A 23,654-nucleotide genomic window follows, 5' to 3' on the forward strand; every position below is an offset into this window, starting at 1 on the left:
AACATGGATTAATATTTGACTTGGCTCTTTCCTTTGTACCTTTCACTTCACCCAGTATGTTTGTCTTAATGGGATGTAAAACCACCTTGAGGGTTTGATAGAGCTGCAACATTTAAGTGACTAAAATCATGTTACAACCAAGAGACCTCTTATTTTTTTTGAATAAAATGTTAGTTTAAGTCATTTTGAGATCCAAGAACCTCTTTACGTCTCACCTGTCCATAGATGTCTGCTGAAGGGGATGATCTGGATCTCTCGTGGAAACAGGTGGTTTTGGTTCTCTCCTCTGGTCCTGGATCCAGGATGTTATCAGCTGAGCGGTACCGGCCGGAGACTCTTGTCTCTGGGTTTTTTTTCTGTATATTCCACTTTGCCTCATACTCGGCGAAGGTTCCCAGTCTTTGTTGGCCTAGGACGGACAGCTTGTGTGCAGAGTAAGGACCTCCCTGGACCTCTTCAGGGTATTCTCTGTTCCTGATGCTTTTCTTTGTGTCCTCCGTTTCACTGGCTGTTGCAAAACCTCTGGCTTTGGCCTCTGTGGGGTTCTCGGTATACCTCTCAGGAGGACTGTGATTGGGGACAGCTGCTTTCCCACCTTCCTTGAACAGGGTCTGTTGGTCTAGTGAAGAGCTTGCATTTTCATTCTGAGGGACATCTTCCTTCACCCCAACTTCATGGATTTTGTCCGGTTCAGAGAAAGACCTTACCTTCTTTTCCGCAGGAAAGCGCTTTCGACCACCGATGCGAGTTACCTGACCACCGGCAGGCCCTGGTTTACTCATTACAGACTCCGAGACAGTTGGCAGAGGGGTGACATCTTTACGGGTCAGTGCTGAGGACGGGTAGTTAGGTAAGGCCTCGGCTGCAGGGTGTTCTAGTAAAACCGGCTCCAGGTCTTTTCTCCTGAAAGACGTAGCCTTAAGCACCCTTGCTTGTGCTTCCTTCAGATTAACCTTGTAGGTGTTGGTGAAGGAGCCATCTGCAGAGGTCGGCGTGGTGTTTTCAGTGGGCTTCCAGATATCCTGATCATCTTCAGCCTCTCCCTCAGTGCCAGGAAGGGTAGCTGCACTCTTACTTTTCTGCAGCTTGGCCTTTCTCATTTGGATTTCATTCCTTAACGTGGTGGCGAAACGGTCACTGCGTCTCGCCTGCTTGCTTTCAAGGGACTCCTCAGCGTTTGAGCCTCTTGCCTCTTGGCCTGCAGCATCCATAGATAGTGAGTGAAGCATTGGGGTGGCCTGGGGGGAGATCTTGTTGCTCACTTGGTTGTGATGTTTGACGTCCTGGGGTAATTCTCTGTGTTGTAGTGGCAGAGAGCGCCTCTGCTCAGACTGTCTGCTAGAGGGATAACTCATGAACTGAGCTTCTGCGTTGTGTGTGTTGTGTCCTCTCTGGCCCCCCCGATCATCTGAGCTGGATTTAGGTACAGAGGTTTCGAGTACAGTACTAACTTGGTGCTTGCTGTATCCATTACTGTCTTTAATGTGCGAGGAGTGTTGCTGCTGTTGGGGCAGATTGTACTTCAGCTTGGTGACTATCTGTGGGCTGAGAGAGGTCTGCTCATTTCGGGTCTGTGCCAGGTCGACGCCTGTGACACTCTTCCTGTCCTCTAACTTTCCTGACAAGGCCTGGGGGTTAGGCTGCATGGGCTGACATGTTGTGACACAGTAGTATCGACTATGTCCGCCGCTGTCAGTGTTTTGGTCGGCGGTCGTTGTGGACTGGGAGGTGCTTAAATTCCTTCTCTGGTTCTGACCAAAGTGTTGCACAGAGCCGTTAGTAGGCAGTTCCTGCATGCTACAATAGTAGCCACCTACGTTCTGTGGCTTTGGTACGGATGTAGCCCAGGGCTGAGAATAAGAAGTGCTTTTGTCACTATGGTGTCTTTGATGGTACGGCTGGCCCTGCCGAACATCACTGCTGGACAATGAGAACTGCTTGTTTGAGTTGAACTGATTATGATTGGATTTATCAGATGAAGGGTAAAAACTGTCACTGTCATTTTTTGGGGAAAGGTTGTGGCCGCGCCAATTTTCAGTGGAAGCAGGAAGCAGAGGAACCTTACAGGAGACACGTGATTCAGGTCCTTCGGGGTGAGCTATAATGAGACCCCTTTCATGTACCTTAGTTGCAGCAAAACTGTCACTGCGTGCAGGTGGAGGGGGAGGGGGAGGAGAAGGGGAAGTGGTCTTCTTTTTTTCAGGGACATGCCAAACAGGTCCACAGCTGGTTCTACTGGAAGTGGAATGGCGGGACCCAGCCAAGTCCTCAGTCTGCGGACCCTCACAGCCTGTGCTAGCTTCTGGGATCTGGAAGTATGTCACCCTCTCGTCCTGTTTGACTGCCTCAGTCATGCTCTGGCTGTTTCTGCCATTGTTTGGCTTTCCTCCTGCATCCCACTGACTGAATTTGTAGAGCATGTTCTCTGTGGAGGCAGCGTTGCTCTTTGAGAGGGTATAGTCTGGTGTCCCAGAGCTGGTGGAGAAGGAACTGTAGGCTGAGTCTCGTTTGCCTCCTCCAAGGTGCTCCATGCTGTTGTTGGACTTGGCAGGTGACAGCTGACCAGCAGGGTACTGGTGTGAGACATGCTCTAGACTGTCCATACTGCCCAGAGAGCTGAACTGGTCGGACACTCTGCGCAGGTTTGTCTGCTCCCAGCCAGAGGACAGATCAGTCGAGGATGAGCTGGAGATTAAAGCAAAGGACCAAGTGTGAAAATACAAAAATCAACCTTTATTCCAGCAAAAATAGTCATTCTCCTAGAGACTGCTGTTGTTAATTAAGCTATGAATTATAATATCTAATTCTGTACAGTCTTATGATAGCATTGTTAAAATTAACTTTTGACATCTGAGCAAATGCACAAAACCTTTGGATGACGACTTCAGTTAATTTACAAAGAAAAACACCTTTATTATTGGGTTTTCAGCAAAACCAGTTCAATTCAACAAGTAGAAGATCGGTAAAGTATCTGTGGTAGATAGGCTGTTACAGGGTTGGGGTTGATAGCTGTGTTGAGACAGGCATTTCTACCATTATTGTAAAAATACTAGAAAAGCACAGTCATATACTTTTATTCTAAAGTGCTTCATATCTAACACTGAGACTCAAAAGGCAAACTTCAAGATCCAAGAGTTACCTTGCATCATATCTGGTGTGCCAGACTGGCGTGGGTGGAGACTGTGTTTTGGCAGTCTCTGATTGGCTTTCGTTGAACTTGGTGGAGTGCCAGGAGTGAGGCCTGCTTATGGGTTCATTCCGCCTGCAGAGAGGGCAAAAAACGCAGACTGGATTAGAGGCTAGCCCCTTATGGAAAACAGTATGTTCTTGCACATACTGTAAAAGATTTACTTGTTTTACTGCATCAACATCGAGGCTGTGATTTGCAACAATTTTGATTGACTCCAGCATTCACAGATGGAAACTGTTTCAGAGTTTTTATCTACATCTCTGTTTAATGAAAAACTTTGTAGAGCTGTCAGTTATGCATAAGAAACATACCCTTTAAAGTGATTCTTTCTGAATTGCATGTCAGGAAAAGGTGAACAGAACACATCAGTGACATACAATTCAATTTTCTTATCAATATAGGCACAAAAACAAGTGTACACAAGCCATGGACAGACAGTGTATTGCATGCGGTACAAATGGGATGCATATCATTCATCTAATGACATGAACCACAAGACAATCCAAAGAGACATGCCAATGAGGGCAGGTAATAAACCATGGGAGAGGGAGAGTTGCTACAAGAGGAATGAAGATGACATTACTACGAGACAAATGATTAACATGATTATGGGCACAGGGGGCGGAACACAGGGAATAGGTGGTAATGATTACGATGAAGCTGCGGGCAGAACCGTACCTCATGGAACTTCGCAAAATCTTCGTAAGAAAGCTTCTTGCCACATGCACGTCATTCTCTGAGGGCATTTTCTGAGTTACAATATCCACCATTTTCATATTCCTGGGTAGCAGGGGGAGGAACACACACACTAAGAGCTCACCGACAGTTGAAGACAGGACAAAGACCACCTGACATTTAGTTTGAGCTCACTGCAGTGCTGCAGAAAACTCAGCGGTCAGCGTCTCAAAAGCTCACTCGTACAAAGGTTCTCTAAATCTCCTCTGATCCAACTCAATTACCACAGTGTTATTATTCACAGGACAGTGATATGCAGTCTACATGTGTAAATGTCTGCTGACACATGGTGTTACAGCGCCATCTTCTGGTCAAACTAACGCATGCTCGTGATGTCACAGTTTTCGGTGTCATGGAAGTTGAGAAATATGAGAAAAACCCTGTTTGAAAGATGGAGAAGTGAAACAGACACAGTTTTAGTCATCTCTCATTAGACTCATTATCTAAGAACATAGAAAGTAGCTGAGGTGAGCTGGCCGTGTGCAGACTTTGCCATATGGTCCCAGGGGGAACACGAGCCCAGCATGGGGCTGGGGGCTTAACAGAATAGAGAATCTCTTACACAATCAGATCAACCACATCACCCCTCAATACAAGCTGTCGTCTGCCTCTCAGACAGCCTTTCTATCCTCGATGGGCTTTAGAACTTCTTCTTTTGTGGACATTCAGCACACCTGCAGTGATATTGATGATGCTGCATGAGTACAGCTTTTACAGTTACATGTTTGGTACTTGTATAATCGACTAATTCAATTCCTGAATAGCTGAAGGCCCATGTTTAAAGCGAGTATATTATGTGGTGTTTTCTCCAACTTTTGCCAAGATTTTACACGACAGCTTGTAATTACTTTTGCATCTTTGCTTTCAGCCTCAGTATAGCATCGTGTTTTAGACCTTGGTAACTAGTTTTACTGAGGGTGAACGGTAAAGCATTACAGATAAAAAGTTATACTGGTCAAGAATTTGAGACAAAGCTTTGCTTGCTTAAGTTCTCATTGGACTCAAGACTTTCCCTACAAATCCGCGAGGTCAAGAGGTCCTGCCCGCTCGGTCACCTTGTCTAAAGGCCTTCAATGAGCTGATGACAAGAGGTCCAAACAACAGCTTCCTTCAGATGGAGACCTGAAAACACACTACTGGCTGAAATGACTAACATAAACTGTTATTTTTGCACCCTACACTAATTTTATAGATTGAGAATTTTCAGATTCAGACAGAGATTTGGTTAAGCTCAAAAAAAATGGGACAATTCCACAAAATTAATTGTGGATTAAAGTTTAGGCCTATTTAGAGGACAAAGAAAAGCCAACATGGAGCTCGGTCTTCCTTGTCTCCTCAGTCCATGTTTCTAGGCCACTAGGAGCTAGCCACACATGGCGCCTGCTATTGGTATGCAAATGATCCTGGTTTTATTAGGCCTATCGTCAGGGCTACAGCTGGGCCAGCGCAGATATGCTAGGAAAGTGAATCAGTTGGCTGGAATGGGGGCAGGGGGAGAGGCTGTTTTCTGGGTGATCAGTTTAGAGCCCCATCTCACTTCAAATGTATCCGGTACCAACCAGTCCACATTCAGACAGCAGCAGCTCACATGAACTCACAAACAGCTAGTTAATCTTCGAAACTAAAGGCCAATTAATTAACAATACATTTGGGGAATACTCATAGATGATTTTGTTTTACCTATAAGCCTTTTCCCTCAAAGATTAATTTGCATTTGGTTTTCAAATGCTAAGTCTCACTGATCATGGCTTAACCTAAATGATGGATGACCTCATACTGAATGATGAGACAAGAACAGTCAGAACAATAACAGAGTATTAGGGTCATAAAAGCAAGCAAAGATGGCTCCAGTATGTCCTCCAGTTATTCACTGACGTATAACAAGACAAAAGGCAGCAGGTATGACAGCCTCCACACAAGGTTTAAAACACAAAAAGTGGTGAAAACATAAAATAATGTTCATTTTGACTCACCAAACATCTGGATGAAGGAGTTCAAAATGGACACAGAGAAGAAATGTGTAATCCCAAAGACCATAAAATAATGTTGGACTGGAGCTCAATGTGGAAGTGAGGCCAGTTGTACTCGTGTGCTGGTCAGGCACCACATTCCTCAGACACTTCAAAGACAGGCCAAAATAAAGAGACATGCAGGCCGCCGAGGTCTGAGTACCATCGCACACCTCGAACACTGACCCACTACCTGCAAACACACACTGAGCGACAACTCACAAACACAGCATTCAACACAGAACGGCCATGTCTGAAAAGTTCACTGGGCAGAATTAGCTTGAGCGACGGGGAGATTTCCTTGAGGATTACGGGGGTTTTACCCCTGAGAGGGGGTTGGAGGAGTGGAAGAGGAGGAGGAGGAGGAGGAGGAGGGCTATTGTCACAGCCAGTCCCCTTGGAGTATTCCCGTACCTTGCCTCGTCTCATTGGCTCTAAGGGGGTAATATGCTAATGATGGGATGAAATGCCGGACTCTTCTCTTCCCATCTCCTTTCTTGTGTGGCAGACATGCATTTCTACCATTACTATGGCAACAGGTTGCTCTCCGGGGTGGAAGGCCACCCTGCTTCCCGAAAGCCTCGGCTAATGAGGGCTGAAACTAACCGAGCTGGCGTGGCAGCAACGCATGGCGAATAGAGCTGAGTTTTCAAAAATATCACTTCAGCACATGTTGTTGTACTCATCATTTCAGGTTGTTTTTAATTGAGCTCGTTAGTGGTAGTTAAATGAATGTATGAATTTAAAAGAGACTCTACAGTAAATTAATAACTAATACTTAAGCCTCATGCGCATTAGGGTTAGCTTGGCATGTTGGCATTTTTTCTATTTTAACAGCTGTGTATAACAATTAGATGGTATTTACTGACTGACCTGACAAGATTATTAGATTCCACTTTACCGTCACTGCACAGATTACAAGTACTAAGACAAGGAAATGCACTATAACTTTCTTTTCTTGTGGGCTTGGTTTAGTCTAAATGAAGAACAATTCAGGGCTATTTTGAGGCTTGGCCTCACTGTCTTACTAAGCATTTGCACGTCAATTAGCATTTGTGCAAAAGTCTATAAATGTTCAGCCAGTTGGCTAAATCTGACCTGCTGTCCTTCCATTCAGGAAAAGTTAAGAAATGAAGTAACAAGATGAACAGGCCATGGCCCATCTAGCAACAGGTGCTCTCTACTTGGTAAGCCTTACAGAAAAATGTCTCAAACTTGCACTGAAATGCTTTTTCTTGTCAACAACGCTGAGGCCAGGCGCCTGGGATTTTACAGTACAGACTGGATTCTCATGTTCCAATTCTCCAATGACTCAACTAAATAAAAATCTACCACATAACTACTCATATTAGTCAGGCTCTGGTTCTGTTTAAGAAACAATCAGTGATACAGGAGTACCAGCTGTTGTGCACTTTGAATTAAATGGCCCAAGAAGCGCTTTCATTTTCAAATTTGCAGGCTCATGACTCTTTACACCAGAATACAATGTTAAGTAAAGTTTTCTGTCACACCTTTCCTATCAAAAACTAAACATGTGCAATTAGGAAATCAAAGTAATCCAAATTGATATGTCATTTATTTGCCAATTTAACTAAACAGATGGGTACAGCTATGAAGATAACAGCTGCCTTTGGATAATGATCATCTTGAATTGCATAAGTGGGAGAAAACACTCCTGCCTGAGTAACTAACAAGCTTTTTTCTTATTAAAACGTGCTCTGGCACACCAGCAACAGGTCCGGTGACGGGCAAGAAGATTAGCAAAGAATGGGTGCAACCTAAAGCTGATAGGAAGGCAATAAAATTCACAGTGATCTATTGTGAGGGGAGTAATCAAGCATACAGTCCAACAATGTTTTCATTGTGTGGTACAGTGTTTGCATTATTTGCTAGTTTAGCAAATGCCTCTCATATCATATAGAATGTTAACCGTCTCTAATAAGTTTTGATTTGACTAAGGTGTGAGATTTTTCTAATGAATAACAAGCCATGCAAACGTCTGGCCTGGACAGATGGCATTTACTGTTGTGTAACATCTGGCACAATGCAGTGCAGTATCATAAACTGCACAGAATACAGCAGAAAAATGCTGAGGCTGTATGCACCCAGCCTACACTGTGCAGGTGAGCCGGTGGACTCCATTTGGTCCCTGAGGGTCTGACAAAGACCCTCTTCAGCAGACCCCACAATCAAACCAGTCATGTTTCGGGTGAGAGAGGTGAACCGTGAGCAGCATGTAATGACCAGCACATTCCTGGGCTGAGTGGCATACCAGCTGTCAAGTCACCGGCTGTCTGCACTGACCCAGAAACACCTGGAAACCTTTTGTCTAAGAGTGAGGGCCTGAACAACATCACTATAACAAAGTCCTCCATGTCCTGTGTCTTACACACTTCATTTTATGGTTCATGGACAATCAGAGTGCTGGCGTAAATCCAACAACCTGTCAATAACTTAAAGCCAGCAGCTGGGCTCGTCAATTACCTGTTGTAACAGCCTCAAAGCCGAAGTGTGACAGACACTAGAACATAAGCCGAGCAACAACGACAAATAATGAGGGGATTAGCTGCAGTCCCTGATGATGACATACTGTGGGTGGCAACGATTAACCAACCACAAACAATACAAGTGCTGTATTTAATTAACTGGCACAAACAAACATGTTGTCAAAACTGTTGTGAGGTGATTAAATGTTTATGTAATGTCAGCCACGACATGCTCTGATTGAAGTTCAATAGATCAGAGATCAGACTCTGATCTTCCTCATCAACACACCTCATCACTCGTATGTGATGACAAAATATTTCTCATGTTAGCCAAGATGTTTGCCGCTGAATAATGGAGCGAAACAGTTCATAAGACAGGTGTTAGAATAGCACAACACTTGGGCTGATGACATGAACAATTCACGTCCATACTTCATGAAAAGTCTGTTCAGAAAGTTTGGAAAAGGTTCTCACAGTTCAAAGCAAGTGTAAGAGCTTTGATTGAAACCTTCTTCCTGCAGTGACATCTACTTCAGCGACTCCCTGTCAGCTCACCTTGGCAATGGAACAAACCAAAAAGAAGCCCAGGGGTGCAGTTAAGACGGGGCTACAATGAAATCTCTAAACAGTGATTTCCTCAGCTGAGACCCAAACAATTTTAAGAAATCTACTTAGGACAAGAATTCAGCGCACAGCATTCCAAACATACTACGTAGGCTTATTTAGAAAAACAAAGACCGGTAAATGTAAGCCACTGCACTGCAGCCCCTGCTGAATCCCCCTACTGCTTACACTGTAAGTTGGGTCAATAAGCTTTTCCACGTATAATTGGATTGTGCAGCAAACCTCTGTGCTGGCCTAACTCATCTCAAACAGCCACATAGTTGTATTATGTATTGGAAACAGCATTTTTGGTGCCGCAACAAGCAAAACAGAGACACAGAGAAGCAGCTGCCTTCTGTTACAGTGGACGACATCTCCTCCAGTGCAGAATAATGAAGCATGTTAGTGACTGCGGCACTTCTGTAAAAATGCCAGAAGGGGGAAACCAAAAGCTACAAGACACTTCAAGCTTCACGGTGCAAAGTGGATGGATTCACTCTTTGTTGGGTCTCTAAATAATACTATAAACAGCACGGCTTCTAAATGAAAAGGGCTGTGTGATCTCTTCTGTTATGATTTGGTTCTGTATAAATAAAACTGAATGTACTTGATTTGACTTGCCTCTGTTGTTGGTTGCATACACGGCAAAATGCCTCGAGGGAAGGGAACGGAAGGCAAACCAGACTATGGGGGTCCAGAAGCTAAATAAAAGCATATCTGCCCAAAGCCACTACTACTAAACACCTCATGGCAAAAGAATACACAGCTCTGTGATATCCAAACTTCTAAGACAACATGGGTGAGTGGCTGGTGTTTCAAATGATCTGTGTCACTGTGGATCTGAGCTGCGCTGGTCAAAAATACGTGTTGTCTGTGTTGTTTGTTTCCTTGATCTCAGTAAAGTTGGAGACAAGGGCTGTCTATACACAGTTCAGCAACAAATTACTGACTAGGATTCAACTTAAAATTTGCCACATTTAGCCAAATTACAGCTTTTGGCTTTTTTACGGTGACCGTAGCATAACAATAGCAAGCTGGAATGCATGAAAATACAATGTGTCGATGTGGGACAATTACAGTGTTTGACTGCATGCAGCACTTAGCCTTGGCAAGTGTTAAACAAATTTGGAATAAAACGTGCAATTTAACTTAAACTCATACCATGGGGTTGTTTTTGATGTACAGTTGTTTTCAATGTACAAAAGTATTTGCGACGCTTTAAAGATTTCCCCATTTGACAGCAAAGTGGAGGCACACAGTGCACAGCAGGTCTGTTGAGGCATGTGCAAAGAGAACGAGATGCTTTCCCACAGATAACCACACCTATCTGCTCTCTACGTGGTGTGTGACGAGCCTCTCCCCTTCCCCTCTCCCAAATGACATTACAGCAACAATCTCACATTAGTCACTGCATGCAAAATAAATGAAGCTCCTCCTTTGTGCTGTCTGTAAAGAGACCACACCTGTAGACGAGAGCAGGTTCTGACAGCTTCCTGGTGCTCGTTCAACTATCCAACATTATCCCTGAGATGAAAAGAAAGGTGTTTCGCGGCTGACACCTGACATGCTCAGGCACAGACTAAGATACAGTCAAACATGAGGGCTAAATGCTACACAGTGAAGCATTTCCAAAACCCGACACCAGCTTTCTACAAAACATGCAGACTGCAGCTGGATGAAAAGAAATGGGTCAGCAGCTGAAGCTTTGGGGTTCTGTGATGAACCATTATCGCTTTGCTGTGTTCTAAATTATACAGATGTGTTATTGTGGCCCTGGAAAATGACTGACTGGAGATGCTATTTGAGACAGTAAGAACAAACTGAATTCTTCAACACAGACGAGCAGAAGACAGGAAGAGTCTCATGGGACATGAAGTCTGTGTGATGAACAATAGGACTTGTCCTTGTAAGGAAATATCATTCTCCATTTACAATTACACACATGCTGAAATGACAATACCCAGATCCTTCATAATGCCTCCTGCTCTTCTGTGGTTTAATCTACCCAGTATTTACTTCCTTTCTCCCACTCTTGCTCTATCTCTGGTTGGAGATATAGGACTTAAAAATGGAGATGAGCTCGCTTCAGCCACAGCAGCCTTGAACAGCCTAGCTGACAATGCTGTGGGCTGGGATGTATGAATATACCCACATGAAGATTGTATGTATCTTCTCTTGGGTGTTTATCTGTTTGTTTGTGTGTTGTACTGGCTGTGAAAACAAGCTGCCAGCGAGCAAGTGATAAGCATTAATACACTGCACATTGGAAATCTTCAGACAAGAGAAATTTAAGTCCAAGTAAGCTCAGTTGCCACTTTATTAGCTATATCTAATTAAAACTAATGCAGTCTAATTCAACAGAACTGCAGTAAATGCTACTATCATGAAGGTTATAATGGTCAGTTTTCATTTAAATACTTTTAAAGATTGATTTAACTTTATGATCATTTTGGAGGCTGCAGTTTATAGTGCTGTTGACCTGTTAGCTCGTAGTAGCTAGCACAGCTAGCAAAACCTTTCTCCACCTGCTGATCTAACAATATTGTTGAGGAGGTGTGTCAAATAGCGTCATTACTCTCTATGACTCTTCGTCGCTCAGATATCAACAAAAGAAAAAGATATCTTTAAATATCATTTAGAGTTTGATGTCCAAAAACCCTTGTCTGCTTAATCAGGTCAGTGCGGTTTGATCAGATTTGACTGACAGTGGCTGTAGCAATTTGAGCAAACAGCCCGACGAGCGTCACCAGACTGTAATTCAAACACTTGGCAAATCGTGACCGGTGCACACAAGAATGTGACAATGCATTTCTCCAACTGAGCCCTGATATACAGAAATATTGCGTGTAGTGAACAAAACTGTTTTAACTTCTGCAGAAAACCCCCCCGAGAAGATGTGTTTTCAGGGCCTTTAAGCTGTCCCACAATGGCATAAGTGTTCAAATAGATACAGATTGTTACAGACAGTAATGCATCCCTGTTTCCAGATCCTATAATAGACACGTCTATTGAGAATAAAACACAATGAGTGAGGCTCACAGCCACGTCCTTGTGGAGAGATAAATGGTGAGTGGACTTCCTTGTACGCTAGGATTTGTTCAGGGATTACGTTATGATATGATACAATACAAAAAGAAATGCGGATGGCAAAGGGAGACAATGGGAGCAGTGTTTCACACACAACAAGTCCATTTGTAAGAGGGCCTTCAGGGCTAAGCTGACAAATGATTAATCAGTTAAACAAGGTATGAATACTAAACAATACCTTGGAGTCAATAGGTCACAAGGACTGCTTACGACAAAAAGAGCCAATGTAACTATCAGTTGTGGGCTTACTGTTCAACAGTCTGTTGGTCAATAAGAAAGAGTGAGATATGTGCTGCTAGTGTGCAAAGAAAACAATGCAAACCAGAAATGCCTTCTCACAGAGGGTGTGAAGCCGACTGACTGATGAAACAAATCTCAGTGCCAGATAGCAGAATTTGCATCAAAACTTCCCCCCGTCTCCTCTTCCTACACTGTCTGTGTGGCACCGGATAGAGCACATGATGTCACCTACAACATCTCTTCCTTCTTTCAACTCGATCATGAAAAACTGCTTCTCAAACTCCTGCTGACGGCAACCCAGTACAACCTTGCAAAACAGGACCATCCAGCTAGCAAGAACTCAGCATGCGACAGCTTAGACGTCCCAGAGAGTCCAGGCCACTCTACGTACACAGCAGGCAGGCAAACAGCTGCGAGGGCCGGGATCCTCTGCCTCCACTCCTCTGTAACCTTGGTTTGTTGGAAATGTTACTATGGTGACCTGATAGGCTGCGGGGGTGGTGCACTTGTGACAGCGGCAGATGTACGAGGAGAGGGCACGGGAGGGGGCCGGGGATTGGTTACCTACCTTTTCACCACCAGACTGAGGGTCTTGTGGGAGCCTTTCACGAGGCAGATCGCCTCCTGTCTGTAGCCACTCAGGGGAATCTCGTTGATGTTGACAAGCTCGTCTCCCACCTGGAGACTCACAGCTGCTGCCTTGCTGCCCTCCTCAACCTGGAGCATAAACACAGGAGGTGGAAAGCTGAGAATTAAACACGCTCATTGATAGAGGTACCAAAACACGAAGAGAAACCAACTTCTGCTGGCAAGCTAGCAAGAGAGTAGCCATGATACAGGAAGGATCATGGACTGCCTCACCAGTGGGCCGCAGTCTGTGAGGATACAGGACTATTAGTCTGACATGGTGGTCTGCAGCATGTGGGCCCTGCAGAAAACAGTCCCGACTCCCTTCCTCCGCACCCACACTCTTCCTCTACAGACTTTACACACAATTCAACCAACTGCCACCTGCAAATGTTCTCTGATGATCCTGCCATTATCAGCCTCTTTATGACGGGGGGGGTGACAGGAAGTACAGAGAACTGACGCGGGGATTTGCGGAACGTTGCCAGCGGAACCGCCTCCAGACCAGTACAGGGAAAACCAAAGAGCTGGTGGTGGACTTCTGCAGGTGCAAACACTTCAGCTACACTAGTGAACAACAATATGCTGTTTATAACTGGGTGTCCAAAGACTTATTATGTCCAAGAGGTTTCCATCACAGCGTTGTGAAAGAGATTAAGTGACCCCATACGACCCAGCCTTGCTGCTGCTTACTGCTTCTCAGTACTTTAAAACTTGTGATAAGCAAACCCTGATGTTTACTGCAGGTTTTAAGGCCCATTGGGGTGCAGTTTCTTCTTTTGTACTGTGTTTTACATCTGATTCTTGTCTTCTTTCTGTCTCTCTCCACACATACAGGTAAAAAAATACAATTTACCCTGATGTGCATTAAGGAGACAGGAAAAACTAATGTTATATTTCGACACGTTTTTGTTACAAAGCGTCTTCAGTGCAGGAAAAAACATGTATGAAAGGTAAAGCGATGCCCTTTCAAATATACCCAATTAATATGAGAAACTATAACTTACACCTATGAATCCAGTCCTTACAGCAGCGGAGTTATCAAAATCAACGACAGTATACCTACAAAGAACACATGCTGAAGGGAAATGCACCAAAAAGCCACCAGCCTCTTGTTGACATTCTTCATATGTTTTATAAGGTAACAGTGACAAAAGAAACACGCCGCTTACCAAAGTTAACAGCAGGAAGGTCAGTTTCTAAAGAAAACGATCAAAGGCTATAAAAATACTTCAAAAAGCTGCTGTCCAAGCCAGTGGCATGATGTAAAAACAAACCGTACTGTGTTTGTTCGAGGGCAGACACCTGGAATAACACATCTGTCAAAGGGAAGAACAGTGGACAGAGTACAGTCTACTGTAAGTCAGCAACTGTTAGTGTTAGTGTCCTCTGAAAAGAGCCACTGAATATAAGACAGTAAGATGTACCAGGCGTTAAGGTCAGTGCTGTCCTCACACTGACGCAGAAAGCCAGATAAAAGCCAGTAAGACAGCACAGCTCAGCGTGGAGAGAGAGCTCGCTTGGCAGTTGGCACATTAACACACAAAAGCCGAGCTCTGCAGCTGATTATCAGTTCTCCACTCAACCTGTGAGAGGGGGCTGTATGACTCAACTACAGAGGTATGTGTACATTTACAGACCATTACGTGTTATATGGCCTTTATCCTCAGCACAGAGAACCAGAGCCAAGATCGCTCTAATCAAAGCCCCTTTTCATTTTTCTATAATACCAATTTTAAGGCAGGGTTAAGGCCGGTTGGACTGAGGATTTTTATGATGGCTGGCTGGATTCCTGAGCTGGGCCTGATATGGTAATGTATTTTGTAGAAAACCTGAATCACCGACTGATGCATTTACAGTAAGCTACAATGTTTAAAATGGGCACGAAACACCCAGAGTTTCACTGAAACTGAAGATCATTCACACTAGAAAACACTAGTTTGAACATAACGAGGTAAACAAGCACCAAATGGACACAACTTATTTAGGTAAACTGTTTATCTTTCACAAGGCTGTGGGATATGCAAGATTGGTTTTAGAGGCGTTGCAGGTGAGGTTGCTAACTGCCTTTCTTGCCTTTCCTAGGCTACGTTTAGACGGAAACGATCTGAACAGAAAACGCAAAAGTGCCGTTGCGTTCTCACTCTTTATTCTGCATTTAGATGTTTTTGGGGGGGAAATCTGCATGCATACAGTGACACTCATCTTGAAGACCAATGGTTCCTGATAAACATAAATACACTAATGTACAGTTTCATGTTTACTGTAGTTTCTGCAACTGCTATTCAAACAGTGCATTTACTGGGGACTATTTTCAGCTGCAGGTGAATGCATTTGTCGAGTACGTCGTTGCCAATTTAATAGCATAAAATTAGAATCCTCTATTACTTTTTAGCAATTGGGAGTCCAAATCATATGGCCAGTCAGGCCAATTGCCAATCAACAGGCTTTGCTATATAGAAAAAAAAATACAGAAACAGGGGTTGATGAGTGTCCTTTCAGTCTCCCTCCATCAAAGAAGATGAACTGGACAAACACAAACTACCTTACTGAATCTCCGGGTCATGTTTTTCTGATATCTGTCACTTTTCGGTCGTTAAGACGCTTTATTTTGTTCTTCTGGTAGTCAGTAGAGAATAAACTGATTAGTGAAACGAGGGAAAAACTTTAAAAACATTTATTTTGGCCTATTAAAGTCAACAGCGCTTAGGTTTACGCAGCAGTCTGGCTTTTATTTAACAAGCTGAAAGGAAGCATGGCTCCACAACAACAAAGTATTTTCAGAATGTAAATAAAAACAACAAACCGTGTCAAGTAGCAGCATGAAAGACAACATAAAACTAAAGGCAGAGTTCACTCCACATCGCGGCAGCAGATTCATACTGTTTTCCTGACATTTTTCACCACGGCAGCCCAATCATCTGAGCCATACCATGTCCTTTGTTTACCATCTTCCTCCAGGCTATAATCAGTCAAACTGCAGCCATCCTGGATGCCTGAGTATCCTCAAAAATAGCCTCATGTCTCTCCGTGGGTCATGAAGGGAAGGATGTGGTGGCCGTGAGGGTAAGGAATGTGTGTTTTGTGCTGACAGATGTCCTGTGAAGCGTGCTCACAGGGCACTGGACTCAGACCTCTCGTATGGTTTCAGCCGCTGCCTGCACACATCATTGACAACGTTCACTGCTGTTTGACAAGACACCAGCAACCACATAACCAAACGCACTCAAATTTGACCTTTGCGTAGTTTTTCTTCTTCTTTTTTTTTAGTTTAATCTGTCCCTCTAAGTTAAACAGATGTTTTAAGCATCTGTGCCTGTAAATCACAACATTTGGTTGTGGAAAGCGATGACCACAATAACCATGTTAGCCCTCTCCATAGATGGATGTTTAAGCATCGTTCCTCAGAGGTGAAGTTAACCCTTGTGCTACATTTTTTAGCCATGTTAGCGTTGTGGCTGTGTGAATGGTAAACCTCAGCCTGTCCATCACTTTGGTCCAGAGTGAAACAGAACAACTCTTCCATTTGTGGTTAAGGTCGAAATGTCTCGACAACAACCAGAGGATGAATCCTAATGACTTTGGGTTTTGATCTCCCCACTTTTCCTCTCGGGCCATCTTAAGGTTGACATTTATGGATAAGACTGAACTGACTAATCAGATATTGGATGGATTGCAATGAAATCTGAGACATTAATGTCCCACTCAGGATGAACTGTAAACACTTTGGCACTCCGATAATTTTTCATATAGCACAAGTTTCAATTTCTCTAATACTTACAACTACATACCTGCAAAATCCCCGCCAGCCTCAGCTGTATTTGTTTATGGGTAGTTAGCAAACGTTAGCCTGCTAACATAAATGAGGATGGTGAGCACCCAGTGCAACAGTAAATACTCTACCTGCTTAACATCAATACATCATTGTAAGAGAGTTAGCTAAAGTTAGCATTTGGCTGTCTCTGAGGGCGGCCTCTCATTGTCACAGGTAGTTAAAATGTGGAAAAACATAAACCACACATATTAAGATTCACAACAAAAGACCACAGTGTGAAGATCAGCCTGTTAACCATACAAATACGTAAACTTTATGCGACTCAGCTATCTTAATCACACTGAGCAGAGGAAAAAATATAATCAAATAGCCTACATTTAAAGATGTGATGTGGAAAAAATATGAATACTTTAATAACATGTGTACATGTGTAAGTGTTTTTGTACCCTTTTTACTTGATTTTTTAGAGTGATGCTGTTACCAGAGCTGGGTATCAAACCTCAATACGTGGTGTTAAATACCATCTCAGATTTGTACTTATTCTTTCATCAGACATCTCTGATTTCAATCAGAATTTTGCTTATGTTAGACTGCATTTCATTTCAGCAAAGTTCTGTCACAGTTGCTTGTGTTTAGAATAGTTTCTTCTGTAGTATTTAAGAGGCTTGGCTTCTTTTGGAAATTAAAAAGGTTTTGTAGGAAAACATCTATGTTATTCAAAGCATGGCACAATAAAAGGTATTGTTTAGGTCTTTGTACACGTGACAGTCAACTTGTCTTTCTGAAATTCCAGATAAGACAAAGGTGGAAATAACTTTGAGCACCAACATTAAAGTAAAGGACACCAGAGAACATTTAAAATAAGCATATTTTAGATCTTGTGTAAATATTGTGCATGTACATCAAAGCACACACACTGACCTTTTCCTTATCCTCTGCCTAATCAATAATCACTCCAGCATTCCTTATTCCTACCTCCAAAACCCTGACTTGTACAAACAGAAATCTATCTGGATCTTGAAACTTCCTTCCCCTGCAAGAGCCTTGATCCCACTCTCCATGAATCATCTTTGCACCAGAGGTTGAGCAATCCTAAAACAGTCAAATCAAGTGCACAATTTTGCCTCACAACGGATTCAATAATTGGTAAAACCTGTTTACCTGCAGGTAATGTCTCACAGCGTGTAAGAACAGAGACATTTTTGGAGTGTGTCTGGTACTGGTTCTTTAATGGCAAACAATATTTTCTTCCATATAAAATTTGATTCTGGCTGAGGGAACGTATCTACATATGAGGTGCATGCCCAGCTGTGTTGTGTAAAACAGGATTATATAAGTTTATTGAGACTAAGGACTTTAAGTCCACGAAGACCTTGAGTATAACCTGAGCTATGAAAGGAATGTTAAGAATTTTAATTAGAACCAGGATTATTTTTTTTACCAATACTCTAAACCTCTCATCTAACTGTGGGCACTTTTATTATCTCTCGTTTTAGCTGTTGGAGAGAACGCACATAAGTGAGAAAACAGCGGAGAAAATCGTTCCCTTAGGGCCGTCTTCAACGTGGTGTGTTTCTTAATGCATAAAATGCAGACATGCCTAGCAAAGCTAAACAGAAAGACATGAAAATAACATGTCATAAAGGAGTTGCCATAAAGGAAATAAAGGTCAATGCCAAGTGGATGTTTATGACTGCTAAAAAGATGTGCAGTGTGACAAACAATGTGCGTTGTGGCTGAAGGATAAGTAGCTACTATAGGAAGCCTGACACGAAAATGAGATTTTAATAAATTAAGTGCTTTCTTACATTTTTCCCCAGAGAACAGAGTGAATACTGTGTCTGATTTTGATAGATCAGATCCAGTCTGACACCCATCACGACCAGGTTTTAGCTCCTGCATCACTGTGGTCCTACCTGTTCAGGCAGGATAAAACAGAGCTCACAATAAAATAGTACGTAGTGTACATATGGGTGCAAGAACAGCCAGTAATATGCTCCAACTGAAATCACCCTCCAACAAAATGAGGCAGTTAAAGAACAAAGTGCATCAGGTGGTGCATACAGGCTTTCATGTGTACTACGTCTGCAGTATGTCCACATATTTATGTCATTAGACAGATGAATGCTGGGAGGCCTCAAACATTTTTTTCAGTATCAAGCAGACAGTGGTTTGTAGACACACTGTAGACCTTCCTCAGGCTACAATATAAGGTTGTTATTTTGTAAAAGTAACAACAGGTTTACTTGCATCTTTATCTAGTTAGCACACATAATTCAGCAACATACATTTGTAAATCAATGGTGATAATCTGAGAGTCACTCCAAAATGAGAACAAATCACTAATCCTGACTTCACTTATCCCATCATGCCATTCCAAAGGGCTTCAGGCTGTCACAGGTAATTCATTACATTTAGAAAATCAAACAAAGCTCCAACATTCCTCCCCTGCTCCTGGTACCACCGGCTACCCTCCAAACTGAAATTTAACCCAGCACAAAATATGAGAAAGCAAAGGTCCAGGTGGGATTTAATAACGTACGCTGCAGCCTGAGTGACAGCAAAGTAAACTTGACAAACATGTGTTAAGTCTAGTCCATGGCCAATTTACTTTATGAGATTACTGGAACATTTCTGAAAGCGCCGGCCAGGAAAAGTTTAGAGTAAAGGCTTCTCAAAAAGTTCTGAGGAAGCAACATCTCACCATCAGCTGCAAACACGTCCACTTTCTGTTGGTTCCTGGAGTTGAGATGTGGCGTTCAGTGACAAAACATTAACAATAAAATGCTGTCACTCATCAAACCAAAGACCGGCAGTCCAACTGGGCAACGGTACACTCCACACAATTCAGCAATGTGACCGAGCCATTTAATCTTTCAGCTTAAAGACTTAACATGCTCAGAATTTTAGTCATTTGAATCACATTCTTGAAAAACCCACAGTAACAGGGTGACAGTGATCCTAACTGTATTGCTCTAGGCCTGAGATCCTGAGTTTCATCCGCCTGAGTTGGACTTTGGACCCCCTTTGGGTCAATACAGAAACAACGAACAAAATTCAAGCAGGGACGCAGCTCCTGACAAACAGGTGCCAGTATTTTACCATGTCAAATTAACTAGCAAGGTCTTTTGCAGTAAATCATTACACAGCCAACAGAGAGTGAGGTTACAGTGTGATTTCAGAGCTCAGTGGGCTGTACTATGTTTAGGTTCTCTCCCTCTCATGGCGCTGTGCATACTGTGGCTCATATCTCCCATTTAAACAAAGCCATGGCCCACAAGAATTACACGCTATAGTCCACGTTCTGATGTTTAATGTTTTGATGTTTAATTGTTTTGGAAAAACTTGATATAAAATGCTGACTAGAAAACTCTAATTTCACTACACTTTCAGCAAAAAACAAAGCACTTGAATGCAGCTCTGGAACAAGCTCTGACTGATGCAAGACTGCACAGATCCCACCTGAAGGTAGCCGCAGCTCAGGACATAAGTCCGCCTCAACAAAGCAGAACTTATGTACAGTCTATTTATTTGAAAGAAGACAGTTTAACACTGTCATAACATGACTTACATGTCCAAGTGCAGGTATGAGAGTCTACCGCCATGCTAGCAGCTCGTTGAGGCAGGACTTATGCACAGTGGCACTCTGAGCTAAATGCTAAGGTGGAACAAATGGACACTGACTGTGACTGCTGCTGATACAGTAAACTGGCAGCAAACTACACACCCTCAAATTCTGCCAGAACCCTCCCTCCCAGCACCTTTAACAAAATCAAACACAGGAGTGAAGGAGCAAAGACTATAGGAGGTGTCGCCTTGTGGCTGCGTAGTGTGTGACGTGGAGGGTCAGGGGATATGGCGGACACTGACTCCCTGACCACTGCTCGGTGTGGCATGGACAGTGACCTAGAGCTGGTAGTGTGAGCTAACAGCCATGAGATGCTACCGTCAGGCTCCCCGTGTCTCTGCTGAGGAGCTTTGACAGTCACCAGAAGCTTATTTATGTCCCTTTGACAGAGTCACTGTGCTGTAGCTTAGCTAGCAGCTCTACTACAGGTGTGTCTTTGGAGAGGTGTCGGTACACAGTCATAGCCCTGCTGTTTATTATGCCTAACGTTACTGTTTATCAGCTCTACATATCTCGGTAAGCTTTGAATACTGAGGAGTTATCAGCAGCTCCTTCATGTATGATGTTTATTAGGGGGCACTTATCAGGCTTGGTAATGCTAATGTTCCTGGAGCTACAGTATGTGCATGAGGCTGCAAATGGTGCTATGATTATTTTTATACTCAGCATGTGAGATGCTACCACAGTTGAGGGGTCAAAAACTTTTAAATCCAAACATTAAGACACAAGATGCTTTTGTGCAGAAAAAAGCACTTCTGATGTCACCTGTATTGACATCATAGGCTAAGAAGAATCAATGTACCTGCAAACGCCACCTCAATTCAGAGCTGTCTGTTTTTTTTGGGAGTATTTACCTTGGTTATGAGCAGAGGTTCTCGATGCTCCAGTCCCCCTCTCAGAGTGAATCCCCACGGTGCTCCTCCTGAAAGAAATACATCCACCAGCTTCCAGCCCTCACCATCCCTGCTCCTTGGCTCCAGATCTCCGGATTTCTGCATCACATGCCAAAGGCTCTCTGCCCCTGTATAGTGTGGGTCATTTTTATATCCCTCAGTGTCCATGGTACTGTTATTAAAGTAAACACACAAAAACGACAGCATGAAAACATGTCCAGACACAAAATAATCATAAGAATTTGCCCTAAAATATGTTAATATTGACCAAATAGGACTGTATTTTTGAAAGGCTCAATTCTGGCTCCAAATGACTGTTCATGAAACACTATCAGGCACATTATCTGTAAGCATATTCTGCTTCAGTGCTATGCTGATGACACCCCGCTGAAAATCTCTCTGGACTATCTCTGCAGCCTTGCATGAGCAGAAAGCCACAGCTAGATCTTCACGGCTACTAAAGAATGAGATGATGTTACCTCCATTTCAGCATCGCTAAGTCTTGTTGACAGTCAATTCTGGATATGAAAAAAATTTCACTGATCACTTTCACAGCTCAGCACTGTCTGGCAACACTTTATACCGCTGATCTTTTAAGCCTTCCTGAAGCAGAGCATGACCTGACCAGACTGTTCTACAATCTAGACTCATGAATAAAGCTAACTGAGCATTTGTCAGTGGCTGAAGAAGCTAACAGAGTAAGACTTAGGATGAGACATTATCTAATTGTAAATATTATCTTTTAACAGTTGTTTTCTCTTGATACAGTTTAAGCCTTTTTTCTACTTTTACCAGCTGACCTTGTTTGGGAACACATATTTTTTTATTTCTATGTATTTGTTTAAATTCTGTGCAGTTTTTTAAGTAAGGTATGTTGTGATGTCTGCTTTGGACACATTGTTATTATAAGTCAATATCGCAATTGATAATAGATTTCTGTCTCAGTGTCAATCAAGTTTTAAGCATGAAATAATACACTGTCACCATGAAAGTTTAACATGACTACAAAAAATAAATCAATAAAGTAAAAAAATGATTTGTGTGCTATACTTGTTGCTTATAATAATTTAGATGCCGTGTTAGTAGCCTATTGTCTTTTACACTGTGCATAATTTAACTGGAATCACTGCCTATAATATTTCAGCTCATATTCAAACATGGCAGCACCATTACATTAAAAAAAAATTTTATGGAATATCTGGTCACCATGAGGCTATAACAATATCACTAAATGTACCTTTATTTTGGCAAGAACCTGAATACCAATGTAGGAAGTCACTGCATTGGGATACCAGGAACATTTTAAAAAATAAGCTTCTTGACAGCTTTTGGAAAAAATATGTAAAGAGTTTATTATTTGGGGTTACTGTTAAAATTAATGATTTTCTCTCTCTCTCTCTCTCTCTCTCTCTCTCTCTCTCTCTCTCTCTCTCTCTCTCTCTAAAAAGGACTCTTTAAATATTCTTACTAATATCTTTAACTACTATTTAAACACAAATGTCTTCCATACTAATAATGCAGAATTATTTCGGAGGTTTTGGGCAGCCTATTTCATATTATGTTTCAAAATGCATTTTGAAAGTTGATTGAAATTTGATTCAGGTTCATTAAGATTACAAGGTGCCATATATCAGATAGATTTCTGACTTTAATGGTTTTAATGACTGGACCGACTGAGACTGAAACTACATTTGTGCTCTTAATTTGAAAGGAACTCCTGTTAACGACTCCTAATGATCCCTGACGAACTAATAACTTCGCCTGTCGTGAAAGCTGTTTTGCGGTTCGACGTATTGATGCATCCTTGTGTCACTAATGTAGGAAAACTGTGAGGCTGCGTAAACACCTGTTGTCATACTCCAGACAGGCTGGCTTCAACTTAATGCTCTTATCTGTGAGAATTAAACACAAACAATGTCGAGCAGCACAATGGAAACCATCTTCGCGTGTCCCAACAAATAAGCAAACCTGAGCCCACAGACTTTCTGTAAGTGACCGAATCTTCGTGTCAACAAGCACTTTGTCATGAAATGAACAAAACCCCCTGCGTTAGCTTTGTAAAAAATAATTACACAACTCATCTTAAACGGCCGACCTTACCTGGGAATTCAACTTCTGGACGAACCGGTGAACAAGAAAGCCTCGTCGGTGTGGCACGCAGCTATATCCCAGCTTTACGTTACACATACTTCATCTTTTTTAACCGTCTTGTCTTCCAGTGAATCACTTTCTTTAAGTTCGCTAGTTGTGCGGACGGTTTCGTGGAGTAAGATGAGAGTTTCCAGTTTCAAACGCAGCAATTCAGTCCGTATCCTGCCTCATGACACCACCGGGGAACGACACACTGACACACTGAGGAGAGTTTAAATTAGCTAAGCTAA

At 42.7% G+C, this 23,654-nt stretch overlaps 1 protein-coding gene across 4 annotated transcripts in view; it reads right to left on the reverse strand.

The window, feature by feature from the left end:
- The window catches only part of shroom2a (shroom family member 2a), a 32,581-nt gene extending 8,965 nt beyond the window's left edge, over positions 1 to 23,616 (reverse strand). The window contains exons 1-7 of one of the 4 annotated variants that reach the window (XM_070960835.1): positions 23,374 to 23,616; positions 21,235 to 21,445; positions 12,919 to 13,067; positions 3,869 to 3,970; positions 3,502 to 3,519; positions 3,140 to 3,262; positions 216 to 2,685 (exon numbers count right to left, since the gene is read on the reverse strand). In XM_070960835.1, the coding sequence (XP_070816936.1) occupies positions 216 to 2,685; positions 3,140 to 3,262; positions 3,502 to 3,519; positions 3,869 to 3,970; positions 12,919 to 13,067; positions 21,235 to 21,441 (3,069 nt within the window). In that variant the 5' untranslated portion in view covers positions 21,442 to 21,445; positions 23,374 to 23,616. The remainder of the gene's footprint in view (positions 1 to 215; positions 2,686 to 3,139; positions 3,263 to 3,501; positions 3,520 to 3,868; positions 3,971 to 12,918; positions 13,068 to 21,234; positions 21,446 to 23,373) is intronic. The other 3 variants (XM_070960837.1, XM_070960836.1, XM_070960838.1) reach the window with 3 other exon arrangements.
- Between the last annotated feature and the right edge of the window lie 38 nt (positions 23,617 to 23,654).

This window comes from Chaetodon trifascialis, chromosome 4 (assembly GCF_039877785.1).
Source record: "Chaetodon trifascialis isolate fChaTrf1 chromosome 4, fChaTrf1.hap1, whole genome shotgun sequence".
Lineage (NCBI taxonomy): Eukaryota > Metazoa > Chordata > Actinopteri > Chaetodontiformes > Chaetodontidae > Chaetodon > Chaetodon trifascialis.